The 17,406-nt window shown below is 38.3% G+C and overlaps 1 protein-coding gene across 1 annotated transcript in view; it reads left to right on the top strand.

The window, feature by feature from the left end:
* The window catches only part of DISC1 (DISC1 scaffold protein), a 208,152-nt gene that overhangs the window by 175,792 nt on the left and 14,954 nt on the right, over positions 1-17,406 (top strand). The window contains exons 11-12 of the mRNA XM_074818475.1: positions 4,768-5,011; positions 10,802-10,846. Of these exons, the coding sequence (XP_074674576.1) occupies positions 4,768-5,011; positions 10,802-10,846 (289 nt within the window). The remainder of the gene's footprint in view (positions 1-4,767; positions 5,012-10,801; positions 10,847-17,406) is intronic.

Raw genomic sequence — 17,406 nt, 5'->3', positions numbered from 1 at the left:
AATGTAGAGTAAAAAAAGCTAGTTCCTTCCCTGTGGTGCAATATAAATAGAAGTGAGTGACCAAAATATAGAGAAACTTTCCCTAGTTTGTACAATAGATCAACAAAGAATGGGAATATAGAGCAAAAGTCTTTAGATTCGCATTGCCATTTTCTGCAAGCCTCAAAACTTTTCAATCATTGTAATTGTTGTAGTGAAAATCCCTGTTGTTTCTGCCAGACTATTTTTGTTGCATTTTGTTTGCTTTCTTGTCAGAGAAGACTGCCTTTTAGGGTCAGCGAATGCAGTGTTAACATATGTGCCAGGTACTGGGAAAAGGTAAGTACATGCTTTCCTGAATCTGCACCTCAGTGTGGCTCACCTATTAGAAGGAAGTTGCCTACAATATTTCTTCTTAGTGATGGTTAACCTTTCCTCATAAGTTAGCTTTTGTTTATGCAGCTTCTAAATAGGTGTCTTACTATGTAGCCTTTTAGCTTCAGTCTCACTCTCTTGGCTTTCAATATGTGGCTTCTTACAGGGATTTCCCTTAAAATAAGCAACGTCTATCAACATTATAGGTTATAGTTCAGGGTGTTATAAACCACTTTTCATTCACCAAGGTGCATTCCTAAAAACTAGAGATGATGAGATTTACAAGTACTGACACCTCCACATGTTGATTCTGATTTGCTTTTGAGGAAAATTTGGGGGACTTTGTTTTGGGTTTTTTTAATAGGGTTTAATATAAAATTTTTGGCTATGTTTACATGGGCATGTTTTCATTTAGGCTATAATGTTCAGGAACTGAATGTGCCTTTTGTGTGTACGCAGAGCCCTCAATAGGAAAATCATGTTCTTGTAGTTCCAGTTAGCACTATAAATAGCTTTAGAATAATGTTGTGCTGAGAGCCCCATAGAGAGCCCCCATTGATATCTCTGGGAATCTTATGAAAAGACAGAGGAGCAATGTTCTTTGGTCTTCAAGGAAGAGAGAGAGAATCCGTGTTGGATATGACTCTTGACATGAATTTCACCCAATGTTACGTGTAGATTGAAGATATCCTCTTGTTTCCTTGTACCCTCTGGTCTCTGGTGTTGTTTCTTAAAAAACTACTTGAGACTTTGTAAAGGCATCTGAAATTACAATTTCAATTGCCACTTTATGAAGAGAACTCAAAGATAAACCTCTCTGTTCCACATTAATTTCCTTCTGTCCATAAACAGTTCTGTTTCTCTGACAGCTCTTCCATCATCATCAACTTGACCTAATCCAGAATTCTCCCTGCTGTGTCCTTTTGTATTGCTGTGGATGTCTCAGCCATTCTTTATGTCAACTTAGGCCTGCTCTTGTAGATTCTTTCTGTGTCATATCCTTGAGATAAGACCTGTCCCAGCTATCCATCCAGCTAAAAAATTACTTGGGTTGAGTCTTGCATCTCAGTCACTTCAACATCCATTTCCCTGGCCGTGAATTGACAAAAGCAGTCTTGCCCTATTCTTATGCATTCAAAGTGCCGTTGCCACTGCAATGACTGTTCTCTCCTCCTCTCTCAAATTCTGTGTGTCTGATCATTTCACTTTGTTTTCTTTTCTTCATTGGTTCCCTCTGTCCTGTCACATCAAACATAACTACTAGCCTTCAATGTCAAGGCTGCTTACAATCTTTTACCCACCTACTCTGTCTTTTCTTCTTTTTTTTTTTTTTTTTAATATCAAAAGACTGACTTCCATCTACAGATGTTAAACGATATTGGTATCAATCAATTGCCCATTTTTGTTTTTATACTAGAATCTTTTACCTTTCTTACGTGATTCCTCAGTGGAGGGACGGAGATCTTGGATATCCATTGACCTGTTTTATTGACCTCTTGCAAGTCCTTAAAATGCTCATTCACTGTGATACCTCAGTGTGCTTGACAGTGATTTAGACTAGTTAGTTACTAATTAACTAATTAAACTGTTGTACTGTAACTAATGTGTCATGTTCACTCCACTGATGTCTCAGTGTTTCTTAGAACATCCTCATCTGTATCCTAGCTCTTGTTGCTTGTTTTAAACTTAAAAGTCTTTCTGAGGAAAGGGCCATCATTGTAATCTGTTTGGTGTTTGTACAAAGCCTGGCACTTTGGACTCATGAACACTCTGACACTTGGAAGTTCACAATCAGTAGATGATTAAGGTATGCTTTGTTTTTGATGCGTCTATATACATGGTTGATGGATTGTCTTTTGTTGTGGATTCCAGCAAACTCTTCCTGGCACCTCCATTGAACTTGACACGTATGCCACTTTGATAGTAATGTACAGATGTATAACACCTAGAGGTTGATATATCGTAAAATATTTATAAGTATAGGAATAATATAAAATCTGATCCAATCTTGATCCGTCATTTTGAAAAGTTGCATACCTGAAAAAACTCAGTGTTCAGTACAGGCATCCATACACTTTTGGCTTCATGCAGACTGCAAATGCACTTTTAGTATGGATTGAACACGAATAAATCAAACTCTGAAATTCAGCTGAGCTTGATTTTACACCTGGTGTAAAAGCGAAAGATTTTTTGCATGCTGGGGACAATATAGTTTTTAATAATTATTTGGTATGTGTTTCTGTGTCAGCTATTTGCAGCTTTCAAGTAATTTTTGTTCAAAAAGTGTGTTTGAAAAATGCTTCTAGGCACTGAATTTCAAAATACAGACTAAAAGATAAAAGATGCAGAGTCCTTGGGCTTAGGTACATACAGAATATCCAAGTATATGTGTGTTTTTCTGATTTCAGATGAAAAGTTCAGCATAATTTAGTTCAAGATGTATCAGAGTTTTACAGATACGATGATTAAACAAAGATGTCCTTAAAATAAAAGCAAGCCATTAACAATATGTTCAGTAATTGCTGATTACTAGAATGGGTGTAAAACTTAGATGCAACCAAAAGCATGTTGACCGATGAGCTGAGTCATGGCTGAGTAACAGCAGCCCAGGCCCAGTTACGCTGTACTTTTATATATGCAATTCATCTTCTCCACTGTGAATACTACATACATCGCTATCTCTGCCCTAGTTTTGTCAATATTGCTCTTCATTAAATTGAATAGCCAAAACAAGCTATCCACTGGAAATTATGATTTAGATCTCTTGTGTATTTTCTGAGCCTTTAATAATAAGCTATATATAGCTGCAAACAAACTTTTTCAAAAAGCAAGTAAATGGATTTATGTATGTCTGCAGGGAAATGTTTTGCTTGTGTAACCGTGATGATGTGACTGACAAGTAGAGAAACAGTGGGGGCTATTTTATTTTTCTGGCTAAGTGAAATGCTACCTGGATGGAACACAGAAGTGTAAACCAGTGAAGATTTTTTCCCTTTCTAATTAGTGATACTCTGAACTCCTTGGGGGAGACCAATTTGTGGACCTCACGCTGTATTCTGCCTTCAATAAACATACAGACTGACTCTAAGCACAGATCAAATAGCTCAGCTTTTGGAGCTTAATTTTGCTCTCAGTCTCAAAATATTGCTGTGTGAATTTTTCAGCTTGGCATATTGTAGAGTTTGTAGAGTTAATAATGTAACTTTATTAGATTAATTAATTCATTGTAAGCAGTGCAGCTCCTTTATCCTTCATTTAGAAGAAAAGATAAGATGGTATTTAATTTAGTCAGAAAAGTTAAAATCAAATAGTTATTTTCCTTCTTTTAAATCACTTATAATTGCTTACAATTATGTAGAAAATGATATAATTTGAAAAGCACTGTGAAAAAAATATTGCGGTTATTAGATACTAGCATTCAAATCTGTATGGAAGTGTGTATTGCCATGGGAATTGGCAATTCTGAATCCTATCCCAAGCTCTGCCTCTGATCTGCTATATTTTAGCAAGCAACCTAACCTTTTGGTTCCTTAGAGACAAAAGGTATTAAATGGAGATGTGACCACATCTCTTAGGAGCAGCGTGATGTTAGCGTTCAGTGTCTTGTTCTGAAAAACTATCTATGCCTAGAATTCCCATTTACTTCAGATGAAAATATCTATTGGACGGATCTCAGGAGCAGTATTTGTAATGTACTTGGACATCTCTGAGAGATGATCAATGGATTAAAAGTATGAAGAAGTTTTAGTATTTTGAATTTCCTAATACTTTTGTTTTTTCTTTGGTGGGATAACAAAACAGAAAAAAACCCTAAAGCACATTAGTGAGAGATAAGGGCAACACTCCAAAGTAAAAAACTGAAGGAAAGGAGGAGTATTATAGTTTAATCTAATCTGATTCACCAGAGTTGAAGCAAGCACGTTTCAGTCTAACAAGAAATTTAGTGTACCTATTTTCCAAAAATTAGAGCTGATTTAATGCAGTAAATAGTGTGATTTTTTTCATACATGATCTTCTACATCAGATTCAGGAAAACCACATGACTGCTTTTAGGACGACAGGCCTGTGTATCCAGTAGCATGAAGGAAGCTCTGGCTGTGACCACAAGACCCCTGCACTTGGGTCTGATCAACAGAAGGTCACAGGTAGGCAGTGTACACCGTGCAGGTGGAAGCAACAGTCTTAGCACAAAGGTGTTTTTATGGCATCAGATTTGAAATAGAGCCATAATTGCACTGCTTTTCAGTTTGTGAAATAGCTTGTGTTATCTTTGTGGAAGTATTTGAGCTGCTGTTGGTTTTTTTGATGCTTTAATTTTTCTATCTAATAATAAGCAGTCACCCCAAAAGTTACTTGAAATAGCAACTATTCTCCCTGAACTGCAGTTTTATTTTCTTTTGGCTTTTATTTCAGCTGCAGGAGCCAGCTGCTCCAAAGAGTGTGGGAAGCAGACTTGGAGGCCTGTCAGCTGTTGATCCGAGGGTTTCAACTGAAAGAAAACAGTTGCTGTGTTTTTGAGGAAGAGGAGAACCAATTGGATGAGATGGAGATGAGTGCTGATGGCCCATCTGATTCTGAAAAAAGAAAAGAAGGTCACTTTCCAAAGGGCACAGAGTGGGGCACTGTTTCCTGCCCAAAACACAGGGAGCTAAAAGAGGTATCTGAAATATTCTACAGCTGCATTTCAAGTGGTACTGCTGGTTTTCCTTTTGAGAGGAGAAGTTGAATCTGGGTGATGGGTCAGCAGGGCAGGTTAAGTATGAATTTAACATCTGGCCTCCAATCTGGGACATGAATAAAATAGTTTATTAGCCTCTCAGAAGCCCTTCAACCCTTTTTCCTTTCACCATCAGTCTTTTTAAAATGTGGAAATTATTCAGGCAATAAATACAGAATGTACATCAGGATTTAAAGGAAAAATGTTTAAGTATTTAACACAAATTATCAGCTGTTCCTCATCTCACTGATGAGTTTCACTCTGAGTTAGTTCTGCTGACTAGTTAGCCTGGATCTATGTTAGCTGAAGTGGGGAGAGAGTAAGTTTTCCTTTCCTAGTGAAATGGTCAAAGGCTTCCTAGCTCAGATGCTGGTAAGCTTCCAGCATCGAACAAATACTAAATGGAGGAAAAAAATAATGAGGCTTAAAAAGTTTGACAAATTTCTTCTAAGTTTTCATGTTCTGCTCTGGAATGCAATCCTGGCTTGAAAAATGTACAGCTACCCAATAATCTTATAACTGCACTGCCAAGGTAAACAAGCTGTTAAAAAGCTTCATCACCCAACAGCACTGCTGTGACAAAAAGACCCTCCAACGGGAGTTGTCAGTTTTATTACCTTGGTATTTGGTTGACAAAAATTAAAAGTGTGCTTAATTGCACCTGATGTTAAGAGCTATTGAACTATGTGTTACATTGAAAGCTGATGCCTAATTTTGCATTTATACTGGCTGAGACTTAGTAGAAAGCTGGCCCTTACCTTACTGTAAAATCTCCTCTTGTTAGTAAAATTCTGTTTTTAAATTGGGCTTCAACAGTACTTGCAGCCTTTTCCTAGGGAAAATGGTTTATGGTCTGACTCCACATAAAGAGCATTTTTATTGGAAATGGTCAGTTGTGGCTTTGATTTTTATTTTTTTTTCCCTTTCCTTTTCCCCCAACCCCCCCACCCCTCATTGTATTCCTGATGAGTCTGCTGAAGTTATATGAGGAGTTCTGTTGGTTATGGGAAGCTGTGCTCCCCTTTCAAAAGTGCAGTTGAGAAGCTCTGGAGGTTTTGGGGTTTTGTGACTGCTTCTGTAGCCCCCTTGAGATCTATGCTGCAGATGATGACCTATTTCACCCCTGCAACTCCAGATACTTTACCTGGAAATCAGCATTGCTATCCTAGAATGACATCTAGGCAGCTGAAGTGAGGTGACTTCTGGTTCTGGAGAGAGGTGCAGAACTCAAGAGGGACAGGTTCCCCATATCTTTAATGGAAGAGGAAAGTATATTTGCAGTGCTTCCATTAAGCTTCTCCTTTTGAACTTGCTTTTTGATAATTTCCCTTCTGTCTCTATCAACCACAGAGGGAACTTAGGGAGACTACTTCCCCTAACTTCAGCTCTTCATCTAGGTGTTTAAACTTTGTGGTATAAATGCCTTTGCCTAGGATCTGGCCTTGGCTGGTATCCTGAATAAACTCAATTTTGAGAATGTACCAAAATCCATTCAGAAGCTGATGTGTAAATACAAACGTGAAAATGCCTATCAGTGAAGGACCTGTGAGGGTATTACTGCATCTATTCCCACAGCACTCCTAGGATTGACAAACTTGAAAGAAAGAAAGAAAAAGCAATTTTGTTAGTATAAAACCATTCATTCATTTTCCAGCTTTTAGGAGGAGTTGAGCAACCCAGCTATGTTTTACCATGGCTCACTCGACTAGCCTTCCTCTGCTTCAGTGCTGCCTGCAGCTTTGACCACTGAGGCAACTTTATGCAACAGTGGTGGCTGAAACCCAGTGTAACCATAAAAAACCCCAACATACAGACTGTATTCTGGTTCTGGAATTAGGGTTGGTCCGCTTGCTTTTATACTTTCAAGAGCTGGGATTTTTTCCTCATTGTAGGGTATAGAAGTTTTACCCAAATGAGTACACTTTAGGTAGTAAAGCTGGTAGGATCTCAGTAGGAGTGACAGACAGAATCTAAACTGTTAGAGAAGAGCTATAGCATAACATACCCTAACATCTCCTAGTAGTTCATCACAAGGCAGAATATAAAAACAAATAAAAAACCTGACACATTACTTACAAATCATGCTAACTTCCAGTTTTGAACATGTTGAAGTGCGAGATTTGTCTTGATTTGTAAATGGAGTTGGTTGAAAGAAAAAAAAATTATGTAGCATTTAAGTGTTCTGTTATATGGTATTGTATTCTTTTTTATTTAAAAATAATGTTTGTGGCAAAAAATAAATAGCGGTGTGGGTTTTAGTCTCGAACATAGCCATTCACATGACTTTCATGGAAAAACTTACTGTTGTCCATTAGTAGTGAACCTCTTTATAGCCATTTATCAGCAAGCGGGGATACCTAATAGAAAAATGCATGTATTTGTCAAAATTCTTCGTTTGACATTTTATAACAAGGCTGTGGTGTCCCTGTGAGAGGAGTAGCTTGATGTGGTTGCCATGTTTCTGGAATGACTATTCTCTTCAGCTGTGTCACCTCTGTTCCCCATTGGGGAATTTCTAGAGAGCTGTTGGTCACTGAAGCAGAAGGAAAGACTGGCATTCTTTGTATTGAGAGGTTACTGAATTGCTTGCTTCAAAACAGTATAGCAAAGGATAATAATAGTATCTGTGCATATGTGCCTTGGAAGGTACACTTCATCCCCAGCTGATTGATTTACTTTACGGTGAAATGCTATAAATGAAGCTCTGCAGTTATTTATCATGTTGTATCTGGCTAAGTATTACTGTGGAGTGGATATTGGTTCTGCTGATGTATACTATAAATCAAGTTTTCTTGCATATAACTATCTTACTGTATAGGTTTCATTAGAAAACAAATAAGAAACATACCAATAATAAGAAAAGCAAAATAGATGAATGGAAAGAACCCTTCACTTAGATCCTCAGATACTGCTTTGCAGAGGGGCTGTTTTTCATTTTTAATTAAATATCTTCACTAGATCATAAACTATGACATGTTCTGGTATAAAATATGTAAGGTATAAATTCATTGAAAGTTCAGATATTTTACTGTCATGTGTGAGCACAGGTTTATTAACTGTCAACAGTTACTTTATAGTCTTCATAACTGTGTTTTCTAAGACAGTACGGATTTGTTTTTTCCAGTTCTTTTATGTGGTAGGCTGTGGCATCCCAAAATAATCCAGTAAATCAGGTTTCCTTTATAACACTGACTGGTACCCAGGGAAGACAATCACATGCTTTGACAGCTCAGCTTGTTGAAACATCACTACTAATTTTTTGGTCAAAACTAAATAACGTGAGGCCAGCAAAAATCGTCCTGTGGAACACTCTGAGTTACTTAAAAATTAAGATCTACTCCTCTCAATTACAGATAATTCATTAGATTACGGTATCTTTAAAAAATGCTGAAGCAAAGTTATAGACAATATTATTGGCCTCAATCATGTCAAAGTCAGCTTGTTGTCTAATGTATTTAAATAGATTCTTGAATTTTCATATAAGCGTGTACTCTCCAGCTGGTAGCTATCTTGATGAAATTAGGGTGCCCCATCATTGCAGTTCTAGTTTGTCTTTTCATGACTAATTGGGCTTGATTTTCTCCCAAGTCTCTGAGGAATTAAAGATGGGTTCTAGTTTTCACCCTAGAAATGTTCCATACTTTTAAACTGACTGCAAATTATTTTGCCCAGGTGACATGTGAGTGAGGTGGAAGTCGCTATGATCCTTATTAGATAGATAGATACGTATCTGGGTGATTTCTAAAATATACAGTAACATTTCATTTCTCTTCAGACAGTAACACCTGCTTGTTCCACTCCTTATGATATCCTGCTTTATTTTTGACTTGTTAATAATGTATGTGTAAGCAAAACCTTTTTATAACCAATGATAACTAAGAGACATGTGCAGGGACCACCCTAACACCAAGTGTCTTGATGAACATGAGTGTGTGTGCACCTGCAGGCTTGAGTTCCTGACCTATCCTTTTTTCTTCTTCTTCTGCTATCTGGCATGCTGTGCAGTGCTCCCTCTTAATCACTATGAAGGAAAGAAACACCTACTAGATTTCAAGAAAATTGAGGTGATTAAACTTACAAGGTAAAACCTCAAATTCAGTAGTGTTACCTTTTGTAAGTCAGCATTTTTGGTAGTTATGCCATCAGAATTCTTTGTAGGTCATTTGTCACTTTTTCACTATAAAAAAAGTGGAGAGCAGGGGTAAGAGTAAGGGCTGCTGTCTTTTCCTCACCTCTGCATACTTCAGTTTTTCTATCTGGGACGATCTTTTGGGGTCTTTTGTTGAGTACTCTGGTGTCGGGAAGACCTTCTATAATTGCAGAGCTTTAATGTGATTCACTTTTTTTGAGATACTGAATGTTCTAAGTGATACTAAGTGGATAGTCATGAAAAAATAATAATTAATATTTAATGTGGTGTCTGTCATTAAAAAGAAGTCATCACAGGATATGACACAACATTTTCCAGAATTTAGCGATACCAAGCACCAAGAAAGCCTCTGTCAGCAGGCTGTAACTCATTACTGTGCATTGAGATAGCCTGTGGTTCAGGAGGCAAATGTGCAATGTGTAAAGGACAAAGCCTTTAGGAAGCTAAATAAACTATGCGTTCATTTTAATTAAACATTGTATTTGTAGAGCTTCAAAAATAATTTGGAAACTTTAAATTTAATCTTCGTTTTAAATGTCAGCATTAAGAATCAGTGAAAGTCAGTGTTTGAATGTTTTGTGTATTAATCCAGGCTGGAAAGGATTTCTGTAGTAACAGGCAGCTGGCTTGTACACAATGATCAGATCATCGTTGTACAATTCGCATGCGTTGTTGTGCAGTAAGATGCCCCTTAGCTGCGTGTGATACTGTTGTGTAGTATCTACTGGTAAAAATGCTAACTCTTTAGCTAGAGATCATAGCATCTCAGTAAGCTTAATGCTTACATGTATTTTGCAGTAAAAATATAATCAGAAAATATTACAGGTAAAAGAAATCTAAGCAACCTCTTTTCAGATAGATTACTGAAAATAGTATGCAGTAATAATGATTGTATGGCAGAGTAATGATTTTGCCCTTTCTTATATATACATGTACATACCTGTGATATTAAACATTGCCCTATCAAAGCAATATCCCTATTTCAGTTTATTTAAAGATTATCAATACTGTTATGTGTGATAAGTATTAATGATTTCCCAATAACGTTAACATCAAATTTCTTCGCTCTTCAGCCAATCAATGAAATGTTGGCTAATTTCTTATACACTTCACAGATGAAGCAAGTTTTGAAAGAGGAACTGACTAGTTAGCACATGTTACCAGTACAAAACAACAGTGGGGTCTCTTGTTTCTCCTGCTGAAAATCGCTATCAGGGTTTGTGCCAAAAAAAATTCTGTAGAGTCTTGAATGGTGTATAAATCTGTAAGAGCTTGATAGAAGAGTTTGTTTCAATCTATAGTTAGTCCTTCAGTTTGAGGCAGTATTCCTGTGGGCTTTAACTGGAAAGCCAAAGTCAGGCTTTAATAAAATGTATTCAAATTTAGCTTTAAATATTGGGTGGCTGCCACTGCTCCATTATAAATGCAATTTAGATGTTTCATACATGTGAAGCAAAATGATCCAGTTGTTCAGCTTATATGACTTTCTAATGTGCTATATGGTTCTTAAAAGTTCTATTGAAATCTTACTGTTTATATAGCATGTATCTACCGTATACTTAATAATTTATCTCTAACAGGTTATGGAAGACATTTCATTTGGAGCAGAGGGTCATTTATCTGAGGTAAGTGTTTTCTAGGTGGTATAAAGTGGTGATATTATACAGACTTTTCTGGGTCTCAGTTAGAACTAATGACGCTTGTTTTTATAGTATTACCTTTGGGTAAAAATTGCTAGAGAGTGTGTGAGCACTTAGAAAAGCCACATAGGCACAACTAGAGTGGGCCCGTTCTTTTTCTTCCATTGAAGATAATGGCAAAATGGCTGTGTACTTCGGGGAGTTTATAGTTAGATCCTGTGCTAGTGCATACTAGCACAAACTGTATAGCAGCAACAGGATGAATATGTTGGGGAACAGTAGGACCAATAATATTTAGCCTCACTGTAGCACTGTAATGATGCTTAGGAAGAGAACAAAATCACGATGCTTTACTTGTTTCCTTGTGTACCACTAAAAATACCTTTGAGTTTACTTTCGGAGTATAAAAGCATACTGCAGCAGAATACAGGGTAAGAGGAATTTCATCTGAATAAAAATACTGGATGTTTGACATTTTACACTGTTTTCAAAAATAATGTGTAAAATAATACAGATCCTAGTCTATAAGAAAGTCTAGGATAACTGAGCAACATGATAGGCATTTCCTAGGAGAGTAAGTGATGAGAATCTACATACACACAAACTAAGAGTTTAGGTAATATATGTGTAAGGGGAATTATACTAGTTCTAAGAACTGTACTGATTCAGTCTGGTCCATTTTTATATTGGTATGCCTTGGGCTGCAACTTACGTATTAAGGAAATGTAATATCCAAGCATTGTGTCTAGCCAGCAAATTAATTACAGGAGTAAGTAACCCCCAGTTCACCTTCAATAATAGCACACATGCCACATGTCAAGTACAAGTGACAAGTGCTCAGCCAAGCAAATATTAAATAAATAAATAAAGTTGCAGTTTGGGATAACTATTCAGATGATGCATTTCTTTGGATTCCCACCAGTGAGTCCAAAGACTGCGGAGCAGCTAGAATGCTCCAGGAAGGATAATCTAACTGCAAGACCAAACTCAGATTCTTGACCTTGTGTATAAGGAGACTATGACATGAGAGCATGCCTAGGATAGACTGCTTGGCTGTGTGTGAGTTCAGCATAAATAAAAACAGGAAGCCTTGAGAATGAAGGTGAACTTTGCATAAAATGCAAATAGCCTTTCTCTTATCAGTGACCTTTGCTGTCAATTAAAGCAAAACTGTTCAGGTGCTTGTGTCCACAGATGACATGAAATAGGGGCAGGTAGTCCCATGGGATAAAGGTAGAAAAAAGCCCTACTGCCAGCAGGGCAAAATACTGAGGGCACGTTGGTAGTGAGAGCTGCCCAGACAGCAGAATATTTGCTGGAAACTAAAAATTGCATATGGTCTGGACCAATGCAAATGAGAGTACAGCTGCATGCTTGTGTCCAGCAGTGGCCTGCACTGAAAGCTGTAGTACAGCCCAGCCCTTGACTGAAGAAGTTGTTTTGCTTAACAGGAGATGTGCTCAGCACACGTGTGTGATCTGTGTGCTGGGTTTACAAATGCACCAGAGCTCACAGGCATAGAGGGCTGCCATTGTAGAAGTGTTCGCTGAGAGCATAATACCCTGGAGTCCTCACAAGCAGAGGTACTTTACAAACCTTTTGAAGTTTTGAGGAAAAATAAGTGCATAAAGAGAATAGAGAGCAATGATGCAAATAAAGGAAATGGAAACTTGCTAGAAAGCTGGGCTCTACCACACTGCCACAGCTGGATTGATGTTGACTTGTAGACAGCTCTATAAAGGCTCTGTGAAACTGTCAGCACCCTGTACCATGTCAAGGCTTTGCCTAAATGTTCCTTTGACACTCTGGTCCCCTAATCCACTCTTGTCAGTCTCGTTACTGCCTGCAGGAGAGCACTCTGTTAGTCATTCCAGATTGTTGCATTTTAGTGATTTGGGAGCAGAGGTGGGAGCAAACAGTGCTAGGAACCACCTATAAATGATACCCAGCCATGCTGACTCCTAGTACAGCAGTGAGTGGACACTAGTAAGCAGTTTGGTGCTTTTGTTTCTTTTCCAAGTCCTGGCCCACTGAGAATTTTTATTGGTAAGTCAGTAAATAGCCTCATCCTCCCCCAGCAGGAACTGGCATTGTCCCACTTCAAATGAGCCAGTGCAGTAGTGTGCACTGATTTTAGGAAGTCTGCACTTGGGGAAGATCTTTAGTCTACTAGAGATGAGAATGAGAAGACTGCTGTCACCCAGACCCCAGCAGGATGCTGGAAGGCAGTGGAGAGCTCTATTCCTGCATAGATGCTTTTCCAAAGGCACTCCTCCATAGCTGTAATGGAAGGTACATGAGGGGAAGAATTGCCAACATCGGGCTGTAATACCGATGAGTCATTTAACACTCCCATGTGTTGTTGTATCCCTGCAGAGGAGGGAAGGGGATCAGTGCAAGCAAACAGAATGTGGGAAAAGTGTGTGATGGTGGGGAGGAGGTAGGTCACAGTTGCAAAACAGCTGTCTGGAAAGCTTTATGCCTGAATTGTTGCATATGAGAAACTGAGGAGCATGTTGTAGTGCTGCAGTCTCCTAAATATACATAAACAGGCTGATGGAACAAGCTAGCAGTCTGTAAGTGGAAGGTGATAAGGGCAAAAGTAATTGGGAAATCCCTCTTCTGAGAAAAGATGGATTAGCTACCTCCATGAAAGGCAAACTCGCCTAAACAAAATCAGGAGAGCAACAGGTGAGTTTCTGTGGGACAAACTCTGTAGGAGGAGGAATCAGCAGATGATCTTTGGTGCCCTCCAGAAGACATCATGTTTATAGTAACAGCACCATCTTCTTTTGGTGCAAACACAGTAACAGACTACATATTTATGTCAGCAACTCTTCAGTGGCCCAAAAGAATTTTGAAAAGGAAAGGACAAAAATGTTCATAAGGATGAGCCTAAAATGGTACTGCATAGTGTAGGGGTGAACCAGAAAGACCACTGAACACACTGAGCTACTGTAAACAGAAGACATGCGAAATGGCTGGGGAGTTCAGGGATAAGCTGTATGTAAAGGATAGGTGAAAACAACCATGTGTGTCTTCTAATAAGAAAGGTGAATGAGAAAATAATGAAATGAGAGCAGAGGGCAGAAATAACTTTTCTTCCTTATTTTCTTTGCTTTTGGTCTTTATGAAAATGATAAGCTATGTCTAGTAATGCTCTTAGTATTCACTACAAGGTAGCAAAGAGACGAACACGGTAAAGGATCCTAAAGCAAGTAAGATGTGCTCAAGTCAGGCTAGACTGATGAAGTTTCTTCTGAGTGCATAGGAGCCAAGAAAAACAATCTCCAAACCATTAACAAGCTTCTCTGAAAACTCCTAGAGGAAGACTGAAGTCCCAGCGGATCAGTAAAAGGCAGACTTGGTATTTGCCTTTAAAAAGGAGGTAGGCCAGGAGCTTATGTGCCAGTCAACATAATTTCAATTAGGATTAGAATTCCAAATGCTCTTGATAGATTGAAAGAATAGCCTGAAATCAATAAGATGGGATATATTAAAAGACAGGTGCAAATTACATTTGAGGAAGAAAAAAAGTCGGCTTTATGTATACAGATGGTAAATAGCAGCTAAGATGACAATACTGCAGAAGGAGAATCTAGGGTTATAGTGGACTGCAAATAGAGTGGGATTCATTACCTTCATCCTGTTGCAAGAAAGGGCAAATGTCATTTGCAGCCTCATTAATGGGAATGTCAGTTGTAAGACAGAAATAATTACTGTGCTTAGCTGAGAATGTCAAAGCCTCCAGAGGTCTACAGCACTGGTCTGGGCACCTCGCTCTGTAGAAGACAGGAACACACTGAAGAAAAGAAGGAAAGGAATAGAAATAAAAAGTTTAGAAATCCTGGTCTGGTTGAAAGTCAAAGTCTTTAATCACATAAAAAATAATGATAAAGATGACAACTGTTAGTTATCATTGTGTGCTATATAAGGGTAAAATGAAATGTAACTATCTTGGTTTGTAGCAAGGGAAGTTTGCAGTAGGAAAACTTGCTCACTGCAAGGGCAGTTTAGCCCTGGAGCAGGCTCTACCCTCAAAATCCCTCTCAGCTGCTGAGAACTGTGTAGACAGACACCAGCCAAGGACAGTCACAGTGGGCTTGATTGCACTGCCAAGTGACAGAGTGGGCTTTGGTGGTCCCTGGTTGCTTCCTGGTCAGCCTGGCCATGATGCTAGGATGGTGTTGGTCATGAGTAACATGCATTATTTTCAGAGTGAGACATTAGGCCTGTTCTCTCTCAGTGGCCACTTTGCCTTCCTCATCTACAGCACCTGGCCAGGACAGTGCACACAGGGCAGGAAATCTGGGACACAGAGCAGGGACAAAGGCTTCCTCCACCTGCACTTTGGACACTTTGTGGCCATGTAGCTCATTATTTGAGGGCATGTGCGCTTAGCCTGCATGTGACTGAAGCATCTGCTCAAGGAGGACAAACATATGGATCATTGCATTTTGTTTCTAGAAATGATTTAAGAGATGCCCTGGCCTGATGTGCTGGAGTTTCAAGTGCTCACAATTTCCATTAACTTCTGCAAGGGGTGAGGGTAAGCGTGCAGCACTTCTGCCAACAAGTCACGGTTCTAAACCTGGTGCCATAATGTCAAGTATCTGTCTGCGAGGGCAACTTTTCACAGTTGTTACTTATGTTATTTTGAATGATTTTAACTATTATAGGAAAGAGGGGATTTAGTACAGGTGAAAGAAATCTGGCTTTGATGTTCTACAGAAGGTCTTCTAAAGCTTTTATCAGGGTTATGATATTGCTAGTTGGAAGTAAAGCAATGCCTTTTTACAAAAGTTCCTCTGTAGGAAGAATTAATTTTAAGGATATGTCTGGGAATCCTGCTTCTCAGCACAACCACCAAAGACTCTGTTAGAGACTCTAATCCCTAATAGAGTTAGATTAATCTAGCCACTACAATACCAATTCTTTATATAAAACTGCTGAACTAGATCCAAGACAGCATGGAAGGTGTTTGCACTGGAAAAGCTGATCAAACATTTTCCTTGAGTAATGCTGTTGAGGAGCTGTTGCTCATAGGTGACTAAAATAACTTGTAAAAGGGTAAAAAGAAATGCAGAAGACTAAAGTGGAAGCCATTCCCTCTGCTCTTAATTCAATATGCTGATGCTCTAGCTGTGCATCAGCTGGAACATCGTCTGTTCTTCCTGTTTCTTGCACCAGACTCTCACATCTCTGGGAGAGAATGAGAATTTCTACTTTGCATGAGAAGGCAGAAGAATTTCACCTTAAAAAATAACAAATCATTATGCTGTTTTCACCTGTTTAAGGATTGGGGGGGGGGGGGGGGGGGGAATAAATCCCAACCTGCTACATCCCCTGTTCACAGAAAAATCCGTAAAGCAGTATTGCATCTCAGCTCTTTCCTGACTCCTTCAGTCTCTCCTAGCTGCTTCCTAAAAGTGCTGTTAGTGCAAAAATAACCAAAGTAGTCTTAAGACTTACAATAGCTTGTAGCATTGACATAACCTACAAGCATGGATGAGTTGTATTTTATTAATATGTTGAGCTGGAGGCAGAGTCCGCTCTCCTCTCAGAAATGTTGTTGATCAGTGTAAAGTGCCGCTTTCCAACCAGGAGCTCTTCTGAATAGTTTGTGTGTCACTGACAGCGGTTTCCCTGCCTACATAGACAAATGTCAAATAAAAATGTTACCAGTGACATTACTAGGCATGAAAGGTACTGAGAGAAATCTTTCCTATCTACTTCTCTGTGTTATCAAACTTTTTTCAAATTGAGGGCCTAGGGGCAGAAGCTGTGGAATTGGTTGAATATTTAGAATTATTCTTGTATATTTTTGGGAGTACTATATATTTTTTTTCCATTTCATTTATAACTCTTGTTGATGTTAAACTAAAGTTAGAGTTCTCTGCACAACCACATCTTTCCAATCTGAAATAAGAAAGATCATATATATATGTTCTGGAAAACCATAATTTATATGATGATCCTACTGCATTTTTATGTGATGCCTGCAAGTAAGTTCCTGAGAGATGATGCTTGTCTAAACTATGGAGGAACTTCTCATCTCAACTAAAAAGTCAGCTGTGTCATGTAGGCACAAAAATAGTTTAGCTATACACTATTATTGCTGTATTAAAGAAGAATTAACTGCAAAATACCTATAAGGAGTTTAAAATTAATAGAATATAACCTCTACCTTATGGAGCTATTTTAGTTACACTGCACTGCAACCATAGCCATATAGTTATGATTAAATGGGTTTCAGGTGTTTAAAGATCTTAAACAAGTTTGATCCAATTTTTACTTACTCAGATTTCCCTGCCTTCCTGTATTGCTGTAAAAATTTTGCATTGAGCACATTTTCCTGGTACTCATTCTTCATTTATCTTAATTTCCAAAGTAAACAGGATTTTTGTTACATTTTTAGACAATTCATTATGTACTCAAAATGTGATCATTCAGAAAGAATACACTATTTTTTTCACATGAGATAGAATGGACATTTTACCTTAAGTGAGACTCTAAGTACTCAGTTGACAAAGGAATTCAAACCA

The sequence above is a fragment of the Strix aluco genome, chromosome 3 (genome assembly GCF_031877795.1).
Source record: "Strix aluco isolate bStrAlu1 chromosome 3, bStrAlu1.hap1, whole genome shotgun sequence".
NCBI classification, from domain to species: domain Eukaryota; kingdom Metazoa; phylum Chordata; class Aves; order Strigiformes; family Strigidae; genus Strix; species Strix aluco.
Note: the sequence above shows the minus strand (reverse complement) of the source record. Positions and strands in the feature narration are given on the sequence as shown.